This window comes from Pan troglodytes, chromosome 2, assembly GCF_028858775.2.
Source record: "Pan troglodytes isolate AG18354 chromosome 2, NHGRI_mPanTro3-v2.0_pri, whole genome shotgun sequence".
Taxonomy (NCBI): Eukaryota; Metazoa; Chordata; class Mammalia; order Primates; family Hominidae; genus Pan; species Pan troglodytes.
Window position 1 is genome coordinate 51,073,872 of NC_086015.1, and position 21,287 is coordinate 51,095,158.

At 38.7% G+C, this 21,287-nt stretch overlaps 1 protein-coding gene across 10 annotated transcripts in view; it reads right to left on the reverse strand.

Moving 5' to 3' along the window:
* The window catches only part of SETD2 (SET domain containing 2, histone lysine methyltransferase), a 147,399-nt gene that overhangs the window by 48,767 nt on the left and 77,345 nt on the right, over nucleotides 1-21,287 (reverse strand). For 8 of the 10 annotated variants that reach the window (XR_010155172.1, XM_063805652.1, XM_016940925.4 and 5 more), the window contains 3 exons: nucleotides 20,773-20,892; nucleotides 18,302-18,964; nucleotides 1,641-1,689 (listed from right to left, as the gene is read on the reverse strand). Coding sequence is in view for 8 of the 10 variants with exons in the window: in XM_063805652.1 (XP_063661722.1) it covers nucleotides 1,641-1,689; nucleotides 18,302-18,964; nucleotides 20,773-20,892 (832 nt within the window). In the remaining 2 variants the exon portion in view is untranslated. Of the gene's footprint in view, nucleotides 1-1,640; nucleotides 1,690-15,385; nucleotides 15,669-18,301; nucleotides 18,965-20,772; nucleotides 20,893-21,287 lie in introns of those variants that run through there. The other 2 variants (XR_010155173.1, XM_063805656.1) reach the window with 2 other exon arrangements.

Genomic DNA, 21,287 nt, shown 5'->3' on the forward strand with positions numbered 1-21,287 from the left:
GGAGGTACTCATGAAACCAATAACCACCATAAGTGACCCTATTCCTTGAATCTCTAAGTAAGTTTGCTGGAAGAAAGGAAGGAAATTCTTAAGGCTGGGCATAGTGGCTTACATCTGTGATCCCAGCACTTTGGGAGGTGGAAACAGGAGCACTTAAGGACAAGAGTTCAAGCCTAGCCTGGGTAACATAGCGAGACTCTGTCTCTACAAAAAATAAATAAATAAATAAATAACCAGGCATGGTGGCACACACCTATAGTCTCAGCTACTCAAGAGGCTGAGGCAAGAGGATTGCCTGAGCCCAGGAGTTCAAGGCTGCAGTGAGAGCTAGGATGGTGTCACTGTGCTCAGCCTGCATGACAGAATAAGACACTGTCTCTAAAAAATAAATCAATAAATAAGTTTGTTGGAAATGTAACTAAGTGGTAAAGTCCAGAAACCAGATTCCCATGGCCTCCCTGCTATCCATTCTGAAACAATGATTCTAACTTTTTCAGGGGTGACTGAGAATCTGATCAAAGTTTTGAACTTGCCTCAGAAAAGTAAATACAGTCAACCCTTGAACAACATGAGTTTGAACTGGATGAAAGTCCACTTATATGTGGATTTTCTTCTAACTGTGCCACCCAAGACAGCAAGACTAATCCCTCTTCTTCCTCGTCAGTCTGCTCAAGGTGAAGATAAGGATGAAGACCTCTATGATGATCTATTTCCACTTAATGAAGAGTAAATATATTTTCTCTTATGATTTTCTTAATAACATTTTTATCTAGCTTACTTTAAGAATACAGTTACGTAATACACATAACATACATAATATGGGGAGTCAAAAGTTATGTGGAATTTCGACGCACAGGGTATCTGTATCTCCTATGTTGTTCAAGGGTCAACTGTGTACATACAGAATTTTACATGTAAACATCTTTTTTCCTTTTAGAGACAGGGCCTCACTTTGTTGCTCAGGCTGGAGTACAGTGGCACGATCATGGCTCACTGCAGCCTCAATCTCCTAGGCTCAGGTGATCCTCCTACCTCAGCCTCCTGGTAATTAGGATTACAGGCACACACCACCACACTGAGCTAATATTTTTGTATTTTTTGTAGAGACAGGGTTTCACCATGTTGCCCAGGCTGGTCTCAAACTCTTGGGCTCAAGCAATCCACCTGCTTCAACTTCCCAAGGTGCTAGGATTACAGGTGTGAGCCACCCTGCCCAGCTGCATATAAATATCTTGAGGTAAAGACCCTCCCAAAGACATCTAGAAGTATAGGTTTAAGAATGTCTGCTCTATCTGGTACGAAGGAAAAAAAAAATCAAAATCACAATAATAAAACAAAAAAAGACTAAATAAAAAAAATAAAGAATGTCTGCTCTAGAGGACAAACGAATAGAAAAAAAGCTAGTAAACATTGAGTTCAAGGAAAGCGACAACAAAACAGTGTAAGAGACATTTCCTTTGGCAAAATGCATTAAGAATAAAAGCACAAGTTTACAAACTTTTACACCAAATATTTCATTTACCTAGTTATATATTCTCTAGTTTCAAAAACAAAAACGCTTAAGTTCTTATCAGTTACCTCTGCACATAACAAAAGAATATTTGTAAAGCCATCAACACAGAGTATCTCTGAATACCTACTTGTGTTCTCCTTTTCAGTTTGACTTTTCTTTGGAATTCGATATACCTCCTGCAAAAAATAAACCAGAGGGAGGGTTATTAGTGAGGGTGGAAATGGTGATTGCTTTGAAACTGACTGTTTTCACATGACAATAAAGAAATGGAAAGGAACAAACTGGTACTTATTCTCTAAAATTTGACTTATATCTGGGCTTTAAATAAGAATATATCCTGGCCCCTTAAAAACAAGTAAAAAATATATAGCAGAAATACATATATTTACATCTATCAAGCTTGTACGATCTCACTAGCAAAGTAGCATACTAAATGACTGGGCAAGGATACGCTTCCTGAGCATCTTTTTTTTTTTTTTTTTTTTTTTTGAGACAAGGTCTTGCTCTGTCACCCAGGCTGAAGGGCAGTGGCATGATCTCGGCTCACTGCAACCTCTGCCTCCCAGGCACAAGCAATCCTTCTGCCTCAGCCTCCCAAGTAGCTGGGACCACAGGTGGATGCCACCATGCCCCGCTAATTTTTTCTATTTTTGTAGAGATGGGGTTTTATCACATTGCCCAGGCTGGTCTCGAACTCCTGGGCTCAAGCAATCTACTCAGCCTCCCAAAGTGCTGGGATTACAGGCGTGAGCCACCATGCCTGGCCAAGTATTCATAATTCTAATGTGCATTTGCCATCTCTACTTAGAGAAAGAAAAGGTTAATAACTACCCAGTTATATAAAAACACTTCAGAAAAATTGTATGTGTAAAGACAATTCCTACTATTCAGTGTATTTTTCTATAAATGCAAAACCAACATGACTAATGGCCAATGTAATATCTACTTTCACATTGTGTTTGTTATAAAAAATAAAAAATATAAAGGATAAGCATTAGATGACTGCTCCTCTTGATCACTGTACCAAAAATGATCCTGAGAAATGTGAACTGTTTTAAAGGCTTTTAAGTACCTTTTCTTGTGTTATCTAAGGCCTAGAACCTATTTTGTTCTTTAACAGCTCCTCACTATTCCACCGTCCATCGAGTAACTATTGGGCACAATACTTTCTTATCCAATCATCTTAAGTGGGACAGTAACAAGCCTACACACTCTCAATAGTACATAAGGTGATATCATCCCTTCAGAGGAATCTCATAATATTAACCACACCTGTGGCCTCCTCTCCACAATTGTTGCTTCTAACAATATTTGTGAAAAATAATAAGCCACATGTCACACAACTGAGGAAAGGTCATGATGTAATATTCAGTTGCCATTAAAAAGGATCAATATGGACTGCACAGATCCAGGGAAATCTATATAAATGAAAATTTTTTTTAAACCTCCAATACTATATGCATGCTGACAAATTATCTAATAAAGATGATTATAATTAATTGTGCACTTATACTGTGTGCCAGATATCATGCTGAACATTTCAAATACACTATCTTTTTTTTTTTTTTTTTGAGACGGAGTCTTGCTCTGTCATCCAGGCTGGGGTAAAGCGGCACAATCTCAGCTTACTGCAACCTCTGCCTCCTGGGTTCAAGCAATTCTCCTGCCTCAGCCTCCTGAGTAGCAGGGATTATAGGCACACACCACCATGCCCAGCTAATTTTTGTATTTTTAGTAAAGACAGGGTTTCACCATGTTAGCCAGGTTGGTCTCGAACTCCTGATCTCATGATCTGCCCACCCTGGCCTCCCAAAGTGCTAGGATTACAGGCGTAAGCCACTGCGCCTGGCCTATCTTTTTGTTTTGTTTTGTTTTTTGAACCGGGGTCTCTGTCGCACAGGCTGGAGTGCAGTGGTGCGATCTCAGCTCATTGCAACCTCCACCTCCCAGGTTCAAGCGATTCTCCTTAGCCTCCCCAGTAACTGGGATTACAGGTGCATGCCACCATGCTTGGCTAATTTTTGTATTTTTAGTAGAGATGGGGTTTCATCACGTTGGCCAGACTGGTCTCGAACTCCTGACCTCATGATCTGCCCACCTTGGCCTCCCAAAGTTCTGGGATTACAGATGTGAGCCACCGCACCCGGCCCTTCAAATACATTATCTTATTTGAGCTTCAAAACGACCCTATGAGGTAAGTACTATTACCTCAATTTTCCAAAAAGGAAACTTACTTAAAAAGCTTAGCAACCTACCCAAGGTTATGATGCTACCAGACAGTCTAACTCGAGAGCACTTTTATCTTCTGTATTAGATGACACAGGACATGCCTAACAACATTATTTTGAGAAGGAGTACCATTCTGAGATTTATGCACAAATGCAGGTGACATCCTCCATCCCCTTAACCTCTCCTTCCTACGTAGAAGAACTTTCATTAGAGCTGTGATTCTCTATCCTGGTTGTACAATTAAACCACCCAAGAAGCGTTCATGGAAATACCACCCCAGACAAAGTGAATCTAAATCTCTGGATGTGGATGCCAGACATGCGTATTTTTTAGAAGCTCCTCAGATGATTCTGATGCACAGAGAAGGCTGAGAACTACTGAACTACTGGCTATTCTTATCCTCACCCACCCCTCCCCACAAGAGAGAATCTGGGAGAAAAAACTAGGTAGGCCTGCCCTCAGCTAAGAGACATCTGGGCTCTCTTTTCCCTTGATCTGCTTTTGCCTTTAGAGAGGGGGTACATTCCCATCTGCTACTATGAGGGACATCTGAAGTTACTGAGTTGTCAATTTCTAGCTGTGGGTAATACTGAATCAGGAATAAAGACAGGAAGGAGCAAGCTGGCACTCTTAGTTCTGTGTGTCTTACTCCTCTATCTGCCTCTCAGAGGGGTTACTAGACAGGAAAAAATAAGAACGCCATTTATTACCATCTACCCACACTATAAGGGAAAAAAGGTATTCTGCTAATTTTAAGAAGCTTGGAAATGACATTTGCATTAGGTACTCTGTAAACCTAGGCACTCCAAAAGACAGCAGGTTCATTCACAAAAGGTACTTAGAACTGGTGTATTGAGGGTCCCACTAAGAATAACACAATTTTGACCTAGTTTCTTTTGCATAATATTTTGGCATTATAAGCATTTATTAAAAAATTTAAAGTAATTTATTACATAGGCCTCAAGTTGGGGACCCACTCTGTAGCGGCAGTTAATGTACCACCAGAAACGCTTCTCAAAGATAAATTCTTAGTTACGTTCAAAAGTTTAGATCAACTACTAAATTGAAAATGTATTTTGATGTTCACAAAATAATGATTACTACTGACTAATGACCAGGAGCTACTATTTACTGTGTGCCTAATCACATGAGAAACAATTTCTATCAATATGTACCTAAGCACTTGGAGCTGCTAACTTGATCCTCTCTCTTTCTAGTCAAGGCTACATACAAAATTTAAGCTGGCAACTCCAATTACCTACTGTCTCCTCCTTATTTTATATATTAAGAGAATGGGGTCCTGAAAATACAACTGAAGTTTTCCAAAGTCCCACAACATTGAAAGCTGAGAAGGAAGCAGCCACGCGAGGATAACTCTGACATTTCTTAAGATCACTCTGTCTTGTGAATAATAGTATTAGTCTCAGTGATATTTGAGTCTGTCTGGAATAATGTCACATCCATAGGCCACAGAGTCTGTTACAGAAAATGTTTAAATTGGCTTCATTCATGTTAACCCTTAATGTAAGATCACCTTACTTTGTTAAATATTCCACTCAAGAGACTGGCATACTATAACAGAACATTTCAAAATGATAATTATATGATCTGCCAAACAAGGGAGAATAGAATAAGGACATTTTTCAGATCTATAAGGTCTCAAAATGTTATTTACTGGAAGAGAATACTGAAGACAATACTGTGGATGTTCTAAGATTTAATATTGTGTGTGTATATGTGTGTATAGCGATGGGGTCTTGCTCTGTTGCCCAGGCTGGTCTCAAACTCCTGGCCTCAAGTGATCCTCCTGTCTTAGCCTCCCGAAGTGCTGGAAGCCATCATGTCCAGTGCAGTGGTGTGATCATAGCTCACTGCACCCTCAAACTCCCATGCTCAAGGGATGCTTTGATCTCAGCTTCCCAAGTAGCTGGCCTACAGGTGCGTGCCACTATGCCTGGCAGGTTTGATATTCTGTAAAGTTAGGTTCTAGGACTGCTCTTGCCCTCAGACAGACCTAAAAGAATCTGCTTCCACACTCCATCTGATACTTTTTACATATTGTCCTCTTATTTCTTTAGTGTCTAGGTGCAAATCTCAACTAACACACAATTCATACACACTCAAGCTATAATTATTATGGGCCCATACTGTCTTATTCTTTGTTGTATCTCTAGCACCAAGAACAGTGTCTGGCACATAATCAACACTCAATTCCTTTCTGAATGGACCAACAAGTGAAATTCTACTTCTAATTTATAGAAATCACCTACACAGTACTACATAAACTCAAAATACTGCATATACCCTATGCTTTTTATCACTATACCATCAATCGCTTTTATCCCTGGAAAGAACTACTGTTTAAAGGCCTCACCTACAGCCCAAAACATTGTGTTTCCAGGGTCAGAGTGATAAATATACATTTGAAATTCAGGAAACAGGCTAAAGCAAAAGATCACAATTTGGGGAAATTTAAGAAACAATAACATATAGTGATACTGCTGGAGATTGCCCAGACACAAAACGTACAGAAAAAAAAAAACAAATAAAAGTAAAAGGTAGAAAGTCTTTAACTCGAAATAGTATGTTCCATATAGTATATTTTCTATTAATAAACACTTGAACAAGTTACCTACTACTACCAGGTCACATGGCTTACTTTACAACGTTTTCTTATGACAGGCTCAAAAGGTACTCATTGGAAGCAATGCAGCACTTCATTAATACATCCCAAATAAACTCTAAAAATATACTGTAGAAACAGCATTAAAACAAAATTATTAAATAATTTATAAGAAATCTTTTTCTGACAAGAAAAAAGTTACCACTGGTTTAGACTGTTCCTGAGCTAAACAACACTTATAAGAACAAAATAATTGGTGGGGCGCAGTGGCTCACGCTTGTAATCCCAGCACTTTGGGAGGCCGAGGCGGGCAGATCACGAGGTCAGAAGATCGAGACCATCCTGGCTAACATGGTGAAACCCCGTCTCTACCAAAAATACAAAAAATTAGCCGGGCCTGGTGGCAGGTGCCTGTAGTCCCAGCTACTGGGGAGGCTGAGGCAGGAGAATGGCATGAATCCGGGAGGCGGAGCTTGCAGTGAGCTGAGATCACGCCACTGCACTTCAGCCTGGGCGACAGAGTGAGACTCCGTCTCAAAAAAAAGAACAAAATAATTTACAAGCACAAGATTTCCACCTTTTGTTATATAGAGATCAGATTATCTGTTCTGTAATAACAGATTTATTTTTGAAAACTAAGACTAGATTTAGTTATTCCTTGTTAACAAGTACAGATCAAATCTCGTATAGGCCAACCAAACCTTTTTTCCTAAATATTTTCCTAAATGACAGCAATACTGAGAAAGAGAAAAAAAGACTGCAAGCAAGCCTGGGTGCAGTGGCTCACACCTGTGATCCCAACACTCTGGGAGGCCAAGGTAGGCGGATCGCTTTAGCCCAGGAGCCTGGGCAATATAGCAAGACCTCGTCTCTAGAAAAATGAAAAAATTAGGACTCGGCACGGTGACTCAAGCCTGTAATCCCAGCACTTTGGAAGGACGAGGCAGGCGGATCACGAGGTCAGGAGATTCAGACCATCCTGGCTAACACGGTGAAACCCTGTCTCTACTAAAAAATACAAGAAATTAGCTGTGCGTGGTGGTGGGCATCTGTAGTCTCAGCTACTCAGGAGGCTGAGGCAGGAGAATGGTGTGACCCTGGGAGGCAGAGCTTGCAGTGAGCCGAGATCTTGCCACTGCACTCCAGCCTGGGTGACAGAGCGAGACTCCGTCTCAAAAAAAAGAAAGAAAGAAAGAAAAAAAAAAAGGAAAAATGAAAAAATTACCTGGGCATGGCAGCCCATGCCTATAGTCCCAGCCACTCAGGAGGCTGAGGCAGGTGGAGCTCTTGAGCCCAGGAGGTTTGAGGTTCCAGTGAGCTAAGATAGCACCACTGCACTCTAGCCTGGGTAACAGAGTGACATTCCATCTCAAAAAAAAAAAAAAAAAAAAAATACTGTGAGTAAACTGTCACTTTCATAGCTAAAAGAACAGACAAAACGCAGTAGGAATGGATAAAAAGAAAGTAGAAAAGCAAAGCTATGGAGCCTAGAAGTTCAGGTGCCAACTTCAGGTAAAAGGCATTCTAGGAAAGAAGAAAATATTTTACAAAATTAAGCAGATAAATTTTCCAGAATTAAAGAAATATGAAATACTACTGAGCAATAAGGCTAAGAGGGCCAGAGGGAAAACAGAAGGATTATGACCTAGCAAGTCTGCACCTGAGTAGAGGGGAAGCGCAAGTAGGTCAAAGAGATTTGATTAGAAGATACTATACATGTCTGGAGGGTTTCATAAAAATCACATACATGGGTGGGAAAGAGGAAGAAAAGAGTGAGAGGGAGAAGAGGAAAAGGGGAATGAAATAATTTTGTTTATGCTTTTAAACCCCTGAAGAAACACTCTAACTTCGAATAGCAGGGCTCCGAAGAAATGAAAGGTAACAAGATCTGTGCAGTTTTCAGCCACTAAGAAAAATGGGTGAAGAATATGAACAAAGTTCTTAAAGTAGGAAATACAAACAGAAAGATGTTCAATACCTAATACATATGAGAAAAATTAAATCAAAACTGCAATATTCCATTTTTGCCTATCAGTCTGACCAAGATAAAACTTGACAGTACTTGTGCTGGCCAGGGGTGGTGAAATTCTCATTCTTACATATATACACTGCCAATGAGAGTTGAATTGATATAATAACTATGAAGAGCAATTTGGCAATGCTTATCAAAATTACAACACAGACTGTAGCTCAATAACACTAATTTTTAGTAACTTAGCCAACATGCATATTCCTACGTGTGAATGTGTGCAATGACTTAGGTGAAAATTACTTGCTGCTAAGGCAAAGAAAGCAATCAACCTAAATGGCTATGAGAATGATTAAATTATGGCATACCTATACAGTAAAATAATATGCAGTTCTGAAAAATAAATTCTTTATAAATTGATATCAAGTAATCTTCACATTATATTAAAGAGGAGCTGAATAATGCTGCCAGTTTTATTTTAAAAAATAAAATATATGCATAATATGCATAAATTATCTCTGGAAAGCTACACAAGAAACTGCTTGATTGCCTCAAGGAAATCAGATGGAAGCCAAGGGTAGGGAGGAAACATTTCACTGTATGTCTTTCATATTTTGCCTCATGTGCAGAAATAGCCTGTTTTTAAAACTAAAAAAGAAGAAGAAAAGATAAAATGCCTCAGAAAAAGTCCTAGGCATAGTACCAAAGACTCTTGTGCATTATGGGTGTATTCTTGGTAAAGACCATAGCTACTCACAAGGCAACTTGTAAATGTTGTTCTTCAGTAAGTGCCATACCTAGAAAGTCCTCCTAGTTCACTGCCTCTATTTAAACTTGGTCCCCCAACCACCTTCTTTTCTAGCCTTACCCACCCTTCACTACAAAGCTAAGAGTAGGAGCCCTCCTGATACCCAAATCATCTAAAAACACTTTTTGAACCACAGTTCATTCCTTTCTCAACCCAGATATATACACGCCCCTGTTAGAGAAATTGCTTTTATGGACCCTCACCCCAGAAATGCTATAGTCTTACATGTAATTTTAGAGGTTCTAAACATCTCCTGAAGTTCAATTATGGATCACAGATTAAAAATCTCTGCAGTAGGCCGGGAACGGTGGCTCACGCCTGTAATCCCAACACTTTGGGAGGCTGAGGCAGGTGGATCACGAGGTCAGGAGACTGAGACCATCCTGGCTAACACGGTGAAACCCCGTCTCTACTGAAAATACAAAAATTAGCTGGGCGTGGTGGCAGGTGCCTGTAGTTCCAGCTACTCCGGAGGCTGTGGCAGGAGAACGGCGTGAACCCAGGAGGTGGAGCTTGCAGTGAGCCGAGATTGCGCCACTGCACTCCAGCCTGGGCGACAGAGCGAGACTCTGTCTCTTAAAAAAAAAAAAAAAAAAATCTCTGCAGTATTAAAGGAAAAAAAGATACTTGAACAAAACACTAAAATGGTTTCTATGACATTAGAATGAATTCAGACTTATTATAGTTTCTAAATCAGAAGCAGATTAAGAATGATCTAAAAAGGCCAGGCGCGGTGGCTCACACCCGTAATCCCAGCACTTTGGGAAGCCGAGGCGGGCAGATCACCTGAGGTCGGGAGTTCGAGACCAGCCTGACCAACATGGAGAAACCCCATCTCTACTAAAAATACAAAAAGAAATTAGCCGGGCGTGGCGGTGCATGCCTGTAATTCCAGCTACTCCGGAGGCTGAAGCAGGAGAATCATTTGAACCCAGGAGGCAGAGGTTGTGGTGAGCCGAGATCATGCCATTGCACTCCAGCCCGGGCAACAAAATCGAAACTCTGTCTCAAAAAAAAAAAAAAAAAGAAGAATCTAAAAAGTATTTGCCAAAGAAACACAATTGCATGAACTGCCTAGAAAAGACAGAGAAATAGTTATTTTTTGGACCAGAAAAGTGAGTGGAAGAAGGCAGTATTTAAATCAGAAGACATGAGTCAATTGTCAGCTGTCACTTAAAAGCTAAGTTACAACCTCATGGGCCTGTTTGATTCCACTTTACAGCTGATAAAAACACCACCACTTAACTTCACAGGGTTGAAAAGATAACAATGTGCTTATGAAAATATTTTCTGACCATCTATCAAATAAAAAATATGTTCTAGGGATTCGAGAAGCAGTATGAAAGAAAGTATGAAGTTACCACAGAAAAAGATGGACTTTCTTCATATTTTCATTCACGTATTTTTGAAATGTCAAACTACATTACCAAGCTCTTCACAGGACACTGGGAAGACCCAAGTGACCAAGACATAAGCAGTCTCTTCCTTCACTCAATGTACCACTATAAAATGTTATCTGCCTTTGATTGGAAAAGATGTTGTGAGAGCCTATACAAAGGGCAAAACAAACACTCTATCTTGGAGAAACAGGAAAGACTTTCCGGGGGGGAAAAGGAAGAAATTTAAATGAGAAGAGACATCCAAAACAAAAGAGTTTTCAGGAATGAGTGTATGTGTGTGAATATTAGCAGCAGAGGTCTACTGCCTGTCTAGAATGGCTTGAGAGGAGACCGCAGAAATAAATGGAAATCAGACCATGGCCAGGCATGCAAGCCACGTTAAGAAAAATGAACTTAATTTTAACAGTGTAATGGTGAGCCATTTAAAAATTTTAAATAGGAAACTGAGATGAAGGATTTATATTTCCGAAAGATTGCTCTAGCTACTGAATGTAGCACAGATTATAGAGGGCACATAGTAGTCACTCACTATTAGTAAGAAGTAATTTATAATAACCATTACTGCCAAGATGCCACAATAAAAGTAACTCTTACTACAAAGATTAAAAAATTGTCCATGGTTTTGAAGAAAGCAATTCCATGGTCTAGTGAGGGGAAACAAGCATCTACACAAGAAGTTTTAGTAATCGGTTAAGATAATTACAGTTGTATAGAAGTACAGAAAAGGACAAAGCATGAACTGCAACTCATTCAAAAAAAAAAAAAAAAAGTATTCCAAGCAAGGAGAACAGTATGTTCAAGGACATGAAGAGGTGAATATGTATGAGAAGACTGATGTGCCTCATGCACTGAGTGTGTAAAGAGAAACTGCCTGCTAGGCAAGAAGTTTAGACAGATACGGAATTACTTTCTCTATCATACACTAAAGGCTTTGTTCTTAGAGTAATGGAGTCTCTGAGATGTTACTAGAGGTTCCTGTTAATCACATCTATGTTTTTAAAATACTGTAGCATAATGAAGGGTTACATGAAAGGGGAAAAGAATGAGAGCAAGAAGGATAAATGTTGTAAAAGTGTAAGTAAGAAATGGCAGGAGCCTGAATTAAAAGTGGCAAAGAAGAGATGTTGTGCCTTATTTATTTTTCAGAGACAGAAACTCGCTGTGTCACCCAGGCTGGAGTGCAATGGTGCAATCTCAGCTCACTGCAACCTCTACCTCCTGGGTTCAAGCAATTCCCCCTCCTCAGCCTCCCGAGTAGCTGGGATTACAGGCACTGCCATCATGCCCGGCTAATTTTTGTATTTTTGTAGAGACAGGGTTTCACCATGTTGGCCAGGCTGGTCTTGAACTGTTGACCTCAGGTGATCCACCTGCCTCGGCCTCCCAAAGTGCTGGGATTACAAGTGTGAGCCACCACGCCCGGCCTGCTGTGCCCTATTTAACATGTAGAACAAAATACATCTCAGGTGCCCCAAGAAATACAACTTTTTAAGGGACAGGCAAAAGAAGAATGAACAACTGAGAGTTACAGAAGGAATCTCAAAAGATTCAAAGGAGGGTATGGTGTCAGATTAACAGATGGAAACAAATGATAGATAATAGAGTGGTGAAGTACATTGTGTGTACGTACATGTTAATTGATACACACACACATATATTTTATACAATCTACTGACAGGTCCTAGAAACACTGTCCTAGTATCGACAACTTCATCTAGAATCCAGATATTGGTTTCAAAAACATTTCCCAACGCGAGGAACAAGAGATTCTTGAAGAAATGACCAATTCCAGGGCTGGGGAAGGGACAGTACAAGATGAGCCTGGAACAGCATATTGTAGCAAAAAGGTAAAAAAAAATAATGGAGATATGTCAGAATGACACAAAAGCCAACATGAAAGGGCTTCCACTGGCCAAATATGGGACAATGAAGGCATCAAGTAAATAATGAAGTTAATGGATTATAATCTATTGGGTAAAATAAGAATCTATGAGTAAAATAGTATAAATCAATGAATGAACAAATAGGAGAACAAGTAAACTTCTTGCTTAAAAAAGAATGTCCAATAAACAAAGTAAAAGGAATAATGAATTAGAAAATCACCATTTGGCAACCACCACAGTAAGTAATTCAAGCAAATCACTGGATGCTAAATCTAATGGATACATTTTATGAAAAATAGGGTATTTACGTATTTCCAAGGTTGCTCATATGTGATGCTTTTTAATTATAAAGGGAAAAATCGTAACTTTACACTGGAAAAGTCTGGCAGACTACTGCTTAATCGAGTGATAAAAGTTGACAATGCTAGTAATGGGACAATTCAGTACCATGAGAAGAACACTACTGTAATATTCCTGACCAAAAAAATGTATACCTGAATCCAAGCAAAGGGAAGTTTCAGACAAACCCAGCTGAGGGGTATTCTACAAAAATTCAAAAATACTTTAAAATGTGAACTTTATAAAAAATAAAGGCAGACCGAAGAACTATTTCAGAGTAAAGGATACTAAGGAGACATACAACTCAATTAATGTGTGCTCCCATATTAGATTCTCAGCCTTTTTTTTTTTTTTTTTTTTTTTTTGCTATAAAGGCCATTATGTGAACAACTGGCAAAATCTGAAAGAGGTCTGCTGATTAGATCATAGTATTTTATCACTGTAATTTGCTGATTTTGGTAAGTACACTAAAGTTACACAGAAGAATATCCTTGGTTTTAGGAAATACACAATATCCAGGGGCATCATATCTATAACTTAGTTGTTGTTGTTTTGTTTTGTTTTTTTTTTACACAAAGTCTCACTCTGTCATCCAGGCTGGAGTGCAGTGACACCATCATGGATCACTGCAGCCTCAACCTCCTGGGCTCAAGCAATCCTCCCACCTCAGCCTCCCAAGTGGCTGGGACTACAGGCATGTGCCACCATGCCTGGCTAATTTTTTAGTTTTTGTAGAGACAGGGTTTTGCTTTGTTGCCCAGGCTGGTCTTGAACTCCTGGGCTCAAACGATCTGCCCACCTCTGCTGTAACTTACTTTTTTAAAGTTCAGAAACAGAAAACAATAAAAAAAATAAGGTAAAATGTTAACACTGGGGAATCTCAGTGAAAAGTTTAGAGGAATTTTTCACTGAATTTTCTCTAGACTCGTCACTAGAATGTGTGTAACATGTAGAATATGTACAGAATGCTATTCTTGCAGTTTTTCATTGAGCCTGAAATTATATCATAATTAAAAGTTTAAAGTATTAAGAAGGAAAATGTATGTGTTTTCATTATGGTTACTATAAGACTTAAATTATACTGCCTATATCTATACTAAAACAGTCTCAAGTTTCTGACTTGGTCACAGTCCTAAGGGAATAACAATATTCCTTAATGATCACTTCTAGCTTGGAAATTCTATAATGTATACACCCTCCCACCTCTCAAGATAGTTGTACAACCAAATCACTTCCTAAACAGCATCAAGACTTTTTTTAAAAAAGTAATTTCATGGGCAGCAATAGAAACATGATCATTATGTCTTTAGGGAAACAGAATTAAGAGCTCACCCAAAAGAGTAAAGTGAAAATGACTTCATTCAAAACCAGAATGTTTAGAGCAGCCAGATTCTGCACTTTATCTTTTAGATCAGATGTTGGCAAACTTTTTCTGTAAAGGACAAGATAGTAAATATTTTAGGCTTTGTGGGCCATCCAGTCTTTGTCACAACTACTCAACTCTACCACTGAAGTACAAAAGCAGCCACAGATGATAGTACATAAATGAATGAACATGGCTGTGTTTCAAAAAAAATTTTATTTACAAAAACAGACAGTGGGGCAGATTTGGCCAACCCTTGATTTAGATGAAAGTATTTGGTTAAAAAATGGACCAATAAATTTTAGACCATTTTTGCCTTTTACCAAACGAGACATTTATTTAAAAATTTCAATGTTGTTGTAGCTAAAACAGCATTCTTTAGGGGCAATTCTAATTTTGTTAAAGGATAAGTAATATTAATCCTTATGGATACAGAATAATCTTACTCTAGTAAGAATTCAAAAATTATCACAGAAATCCAGGAAACATAATTTCATTTTCAAATGTTGCACAGCAGATTTCACATACAATATTAGCGAGGGAGTGAAATTCCAAGCAGTGACTCAAAACTTCTCAGTTTAGGCAACTCTATGTTGTATTTTAACTTTTCATAGAGAGTTTTAATACGTAGCTTTCTAGGGAAATACTTGATTTGCTGAATTAAAGATAATGTCTTGAGATAAAGATGAAATAAGAGAAGAATAAGAATAGTCATTAGGAAGAGTTCAACTTATCACATGTAGGTAATTTTGTCCCTAAATCATCTAAATCCAGATGCAAATGGAAATACCCAGACTTCATTCTAAGGAGAAATGCACATCCTATAATCTAAGTGTTTATAAGAGAGGCTCTGGAATCACTAACCATTACAATCTCTCGGTGTTTAATGGCAAATGAAATTGCCAAGTTCACAGGAACCTTACCTCCTCTTCTTATGATCCAAATGAATGAAGATATTCCAGTCAAGTTACACTTAGTCACCACTGGTAACCAGCTGTTTTGCCCTATGAAGTCTAGGGTATATTTTCAGCATGAAGGGTGATATGCAACAATTTCTTCTGCAAACAGAAATATATGCACATATCCCTGCTGAAAATGTAGCCTAGTAAATTTTCACATGAAAACGAATACATGCTCACAAGTGGCAATGTGCTAGGTGATGTTTCTGGTTGAGGTCTACTTTAGGAGTCAAAATGTGTAAGCCTTGTGGAGCCAAGGCAGTGGTCCTGTGTATATAGGTATAGAAAAAGTAGCTCACTTAATCCTTTCTCGCCAGGAGTAGGGATTTTCCCGGAACGACATCCATTGTCGGCAATGGACGCACCAAAATAACGCCGGCGCCAGTGAGTTAACCACCTCTGTCCTCTTTTCACCTATTATATTTTTCATGCATCATCCAACTTCCCAACCATCTTCCTGTTTCTTCACAGAATGCACGCTAGGTTCTCGTTTTTCTTCAGCACGAAGTTGGAAATGGAGTTGAGAAAAGGAGACACATGGTCAGCTGGTGATGTTAACAAGCTCCTTGCTGCCCTGAGAAGCTAGATGGAAATGGTTCAAGTTACAAGGGGGATCATCATCAGATCTGGGAGGACAAAGAGTAATTCATGAAGCTTCATTCCCTTCCCTCCCACCCTCTTTCATTTACTGATGATTCCTATAGTCTGCCATCACAGCAAAACCAAGATTAAGGAATCTGAAGCAATCCCTTTCTGTTCTTCACTCCATCCAGTGTGTAGAAAAGCCAAGCGGAACACATGTCCACCAATGTTATGGTGGCCCCCGGTTGGCTAGGGAGACTTGAAATGGCCATAACCACATAACCACAATCTTAGACCAATGCTTTTTAGTATTATCTTGGAATTAAAGATCAGCAACTAACACAGTGTTTGACAATAGGTGCCTAATAAAGGTTGGTTGAATAAGACATTTTCTTTTCAGCCAATGTCTACTCGAACACATAGGTGGAAGTCAGACAGAAGTAGTTAACTCTTTCAATGCCGGGATCGTATGGATATACAGTAATCACATCATGTCAATGTGTTTCTCTAAAACATGTTCAAATTATGGATTCCTGATTTCAGACTTCTGGTTAAATGCTATCTATGTTTGTCTGGTTTTTTTAAGAACCACCATAATCAGAGTTTTGAAAACAGAGCCATAGTAAATGTTAATTAGAATGATGGATGAATTAAGAACCCCAGCACCAATGTATAACAAAACATCACAGTTCACAGTCAAGTAAAAACATTTCTCAGTAATACAATTCTAGATGGGTAATGATTCCAGAGCAAACTAAAGTTTGAAGAAGAGAGGAGAATTTTACTTAATGGCTCCCTTGACACTAAGAATCAGGAAAAATCCAAAGTATAAAGGATAAGAAGGATATATTTTAAGTACAAATAAAGTTTTAAACCTCAAATCAAGAGGACCATCAAGCTACATATAAAATTGCTTTGATGTTTCAGATAGGAGTGGGGAAGACAAGAAGAAGGGGAAGAAATAATTTTGTAGGACTCAAATGTGTGTCCAGAGTGTGAGTTTAAATTACCATGGTTACATCTAATTGGGTTAAGTATATGCTAGAGAGTAATTCATACCATCACAATTACAGAAACCCACTATCATACAAAGAAACAAGAACATTTACTTTTTCCAGATTTTAAGATAGCTTTACAATGATTACATCTTAGCAGTTTTAAAAAATAACATCAACCAGAGACTTCTCTGGCAAAAGTAAACTACTGGTCTACAACCCTACTTATTCTCCTTCCATAAAAGTACAGCTATAAAGGCCTTTTCTGTGTCCATTTGTGTACTTGTCTTCATCTCCACCTTCTTAACTGAGCTTCTTTACAGGCTCCACTAGCAGCCTCCAAACACAAGAGGGACTCCTTTTAGGGACTCCCGTGCTGTCACAAAGCAGGCCTTAAATAAAAATCCACCAAGTGACTATCCCAGCACTTCTTTCAATTAACTGCAGTTCTGATTCCTGCAGTTCACATACTGACTTCATAAGTAAATTTACTATGAACTCTTCCTTTCATATTTAGAAAAAGGCCTGATTTCCTAAGACATAATAAGGCTGACTTTATACTGAATTGTAAGTGATGAAAGTAACATGAGTAAGAGCTCAAATGGGTAAACAAAAGCTGAAACCACAACATACTTAAAGAAGGGTCTCAACACAGCAAATGAGGAAGCATAGTACACAACCACCAACTACTCATTTTGCTCAGTGTTTAAGGCCAGTTTCATTGGGTCAAATCACAAGATCTAATGGAGTGAGCTTTGTCATCATAATTAGGGGCAGGGAGGATTCAGGTGTTCGTCTTGCTGCAAAGAGTCAGGATTGCTGGTTTATTTGGTTGCTTCATCTCTGGCAGAAGAAAGGAGGAACAGAAAAATAGAAGCTAGTTAAGTAACCTGTTCCCACAGGGTCCTCAAGACGTGGATCCCAAGTCCAGATCACTTACAAATGAAATGTACCACACCTCTCCTAGGTTTATCCTGTTATTCATTCTTGTGTTTATCCAAGACTCAGTCTGGGTTTTCTGCAAAGCAAACCCTGCACATCTTGCTACATTCTTCAACAAGAGATTATGTATGTAATAGGCATAAGAGTTCCAGATCTATTTTTCCTCTTTTGTCCAAAGAAATAGGCATTTAAAAGCAGGCCCATTTCAGAAACAATAATAGAAGTGAATACGAACTAGTTCCATAAAGTTGTTTTTCTAAAATAAAAATTTACATTCAATCATTTTTAGTAAGCTGCTAAATTACCTTAGTTTTCCAATTATTTTTAATTTTCCATTAATACAACTGATTTCCAATAAATTTAAACACTAATTTTTTCTCATTACAAATAGAATCCTAAGTTTGCTACTCAAAGGATTTTTGTTTTGAATGTGAAGAGCACTTAAATGACTGAACTCACTATTGTGATGTACTTTTCTAAGTGACAGAAAAGAAGACATTTGTATATTAGTTTGGCTAATATGACTCTTGCCACGGTTTAGAGGATGTTTGAGACACATAAATAAAACAGTAAGAGAGACAGTATTCCATTTTTCAGAAATATGCATGGCTAAAAAAAGTAGTTAATTTTGCTTAGGTTTGTAGAACTCTAAACCTGAGTAATTCAAGTTGAAATGAACAAAAGATGCTTCCTTACCTTTAGGTCTTTCCAACTGTCCAGGAGTTTGGTGGCCAAATCACTTATATCCACTGTTTTATCTGGCTGTTCTTGGCTCCTTTCACTCTCCACATCAGACACACCCTCCTCTTCATCTTGGGATGGTGTTTCTTCATTAATAGGTTCTTCTAGTTTTGTGCCGTTGCTCTCTTTGGGCTCTATTTCAGCGTCAGCTTCTGGTTCAGATGTAGGTAGCTTACTAGCTTCTATGTTGGTTTCACTATCAACTTTGCATTCAGGCAGCTGTTGTGGGAGTAGCTGTTGTGACTGCAATTCTTCCTCTTCCTCTACAGGGACATTTTCTAATTGATCAAGATCCTCTTTGCCATCCTTGCCTTCTAGCTCACTGGTTGCATCAGAGATTGCACTGTCCATGCTATTTTCACTTATAATTTTCAGTCTGCGAAACATTAGTTTCTTGGGAGTGTCTGTGTCAGCTTCTGTGCTCAGCTTGGTGGAAGGATCAGGTGTGTTGAGTGGTGTGTGAGCACGTGATGTATTCTCACTAGAATACCCATCTCCTTCACTCAACGGAGGGACAGCAGTCTTAGTCTGAGACCAGCGTTGAATAATTGGAAGTACTTTGCTTTCCTCCAACATATTTTTAGTAGGAATGGGCAAGTGTTCCAAAGTCTTTATAATCTGATTAAACATAAAAAAAAAATTACATCACTTTGTACAGTTGACTTTTTTTTTTTTTTTGAGACAGAGTCTCACTCTGTCACCCAGGCTGGAATGCAATGGCATGATCTTGGCTCACTGCAACCTCTGCCTCCTGGGTTCAAGCAATTCTCCTGTCTCAGCCTCCCAAGTAGCTGGGAGTACAGGTGCTCGCCGCCACGCCTGGCTAATCTTTTGTATTTTTAGTAGAGATGGGGTTTCACCATGTTGGCCAGGCTGGTCTCGAACTCCTGACCTCAAGTGATCCACCCACCTCGGCCTCCCAAAATGCTGGGATTACCAGCATGAGCCACCACACCTGGCTACAGTTGATTTTGTTTTTTTTTTTTGAGATGGAGTTTCGCTCTTGTTGCCCAGGCTGGAGTGCAATGATGTGATCTTGGTCACTGCAATCTCTGGCTCCCTGGTTCAAGCGATTCTCCTGCCTCAGCCTCCCGAGGAGCTGGGATTACAGGGATGCACCACCATGCACAGCTTTTTTTTTTTTTTTTTAGTAGAGATGGGGTTTCTCCATGTTGGTCAGGCTGGTCTTGAACCTTAGGTGATCCACCTGCCTCAGCCTCCCAAACTGCTGGGATTACAGGCATTGAGCCACAGCGCCTGGCCTACAGTTGACTTTTTCAATTTCTGGATGGGACTCAGATTATTTCTGCAAGAGTAGTGCAGTTTTGCTACTGCTTTATTAAGAACTACATCTCTGTAAACACAAGCATATTTAAAAATCATAATATTGTTTTCCTTAAGAAAGAAAAACTTTTAATAAGACTGTTCAGCAAGAATCACAACATCAAATAGGACTGATTAATATTCTCTACCAGTAGTTCCTAAACCTGGGTAGCTTTTTAAACATATACACTACTGGACCAATCCTGGGTATCTTTTCTTAAAAAGTTTACCAAGTGTCTGTGATATACACTTGGCAGCTATGTAACAACATATTTAAATGATGTCTGTCATACACACAAAAATGCAGACATCTCTTCAGCTTTTGATAAACAGCTGTCTAGCAAAGAGAGATCCTCTCCTCATTCTTAGACAACCTCCCCCATTTTGAAATCCAAGAATTTTTTCTGAAGTATTCCTCAATGTAGTTCCACAGAAACCCCAAGGCTTCCTCAATTTCCTCAAGCCAAATCTCCTGGGAGAAGGACAGAGGCAAGAACAAGTACTTATCTGCCCATTCCTTTTTGTTTGTTTTTAAAAGTGTTTTATTAAATAAAAGACTCTGGGATTATATTACAAATTAGAAAGTTAGAAAATATTATTAATTTCATAGCAAGGTAAAGACATCGTAACTCCACTAACAATGCTGCCAATGAACCTTTACTTAGATCTTTTAAAACACTTATTTAAAAGATTCCTCAAAATGTTCATACTCTTGTTATGCAGAATTCAGATCTTTACCAATTCTTTAGACCCCACAGTTCAAATTTTATATGACTTCCCATCTTTTTAAAACTCTGGTTTTAACAACAAACTGGATCTTTCACTTAACTATGTTGTTGTTATTATATCTTGCTCTTGTAGTTCCCTGCTATGTAGTACCAACTTTAAAAAGATACTATAGGAAAACCATGGGACAAACTACTAACAAGGTGTATGTACGGTTAGATACGTTAAAGGAATGATACTGAGATGAAAAAATTATTTGATTATTTAATACCAATGATACAGTGCTAAATTCATAATTACTGATATTATCACATATCCACAACCTAGGCAATCAATATAACAGTTTTAAGAAACAAGCAAGCTAAATGTGAACTGACCTCTTCCTGAAGCTTCTGGTTACTTTCCCGGCCATCACCTAGCTCTGCCATCCAGATCCACAACAAAGACAGCCCATGACGTTCCAGAAAGGACTTCAGGCAGGATTGTGAGTGTGTGTTCTTTCATGGGGGAAGGGAGACACGATGCAGAGCATTGGGAGGCAATATCAGAATATTACAAAGAGCCCGAGGAGAGTTCATGTATACATTATACATTATAGGGTTCACTTACATTCACAAAAAAAACCTAGAAACTCTGTTTTCATTAGCCTAAATAGAACTCTACAACAAATGCTTTAAACAGATTATAATCTTCTCTGATACACAAAATACAGCCAGTCAACTGGGATTTTACTAACGTAGAAAATTATATGAATATTAATAGGTCATTTATAATGAAAATTCTGAAGAACTAAGAAAAAATTGCATCTAACTTTTTAAATAAAGCTAAAACCATAAAAATTAGTCCTTAAATAATTCTTTCTTCTCTCCCTTTCAGATGATTGTTGAAAAGA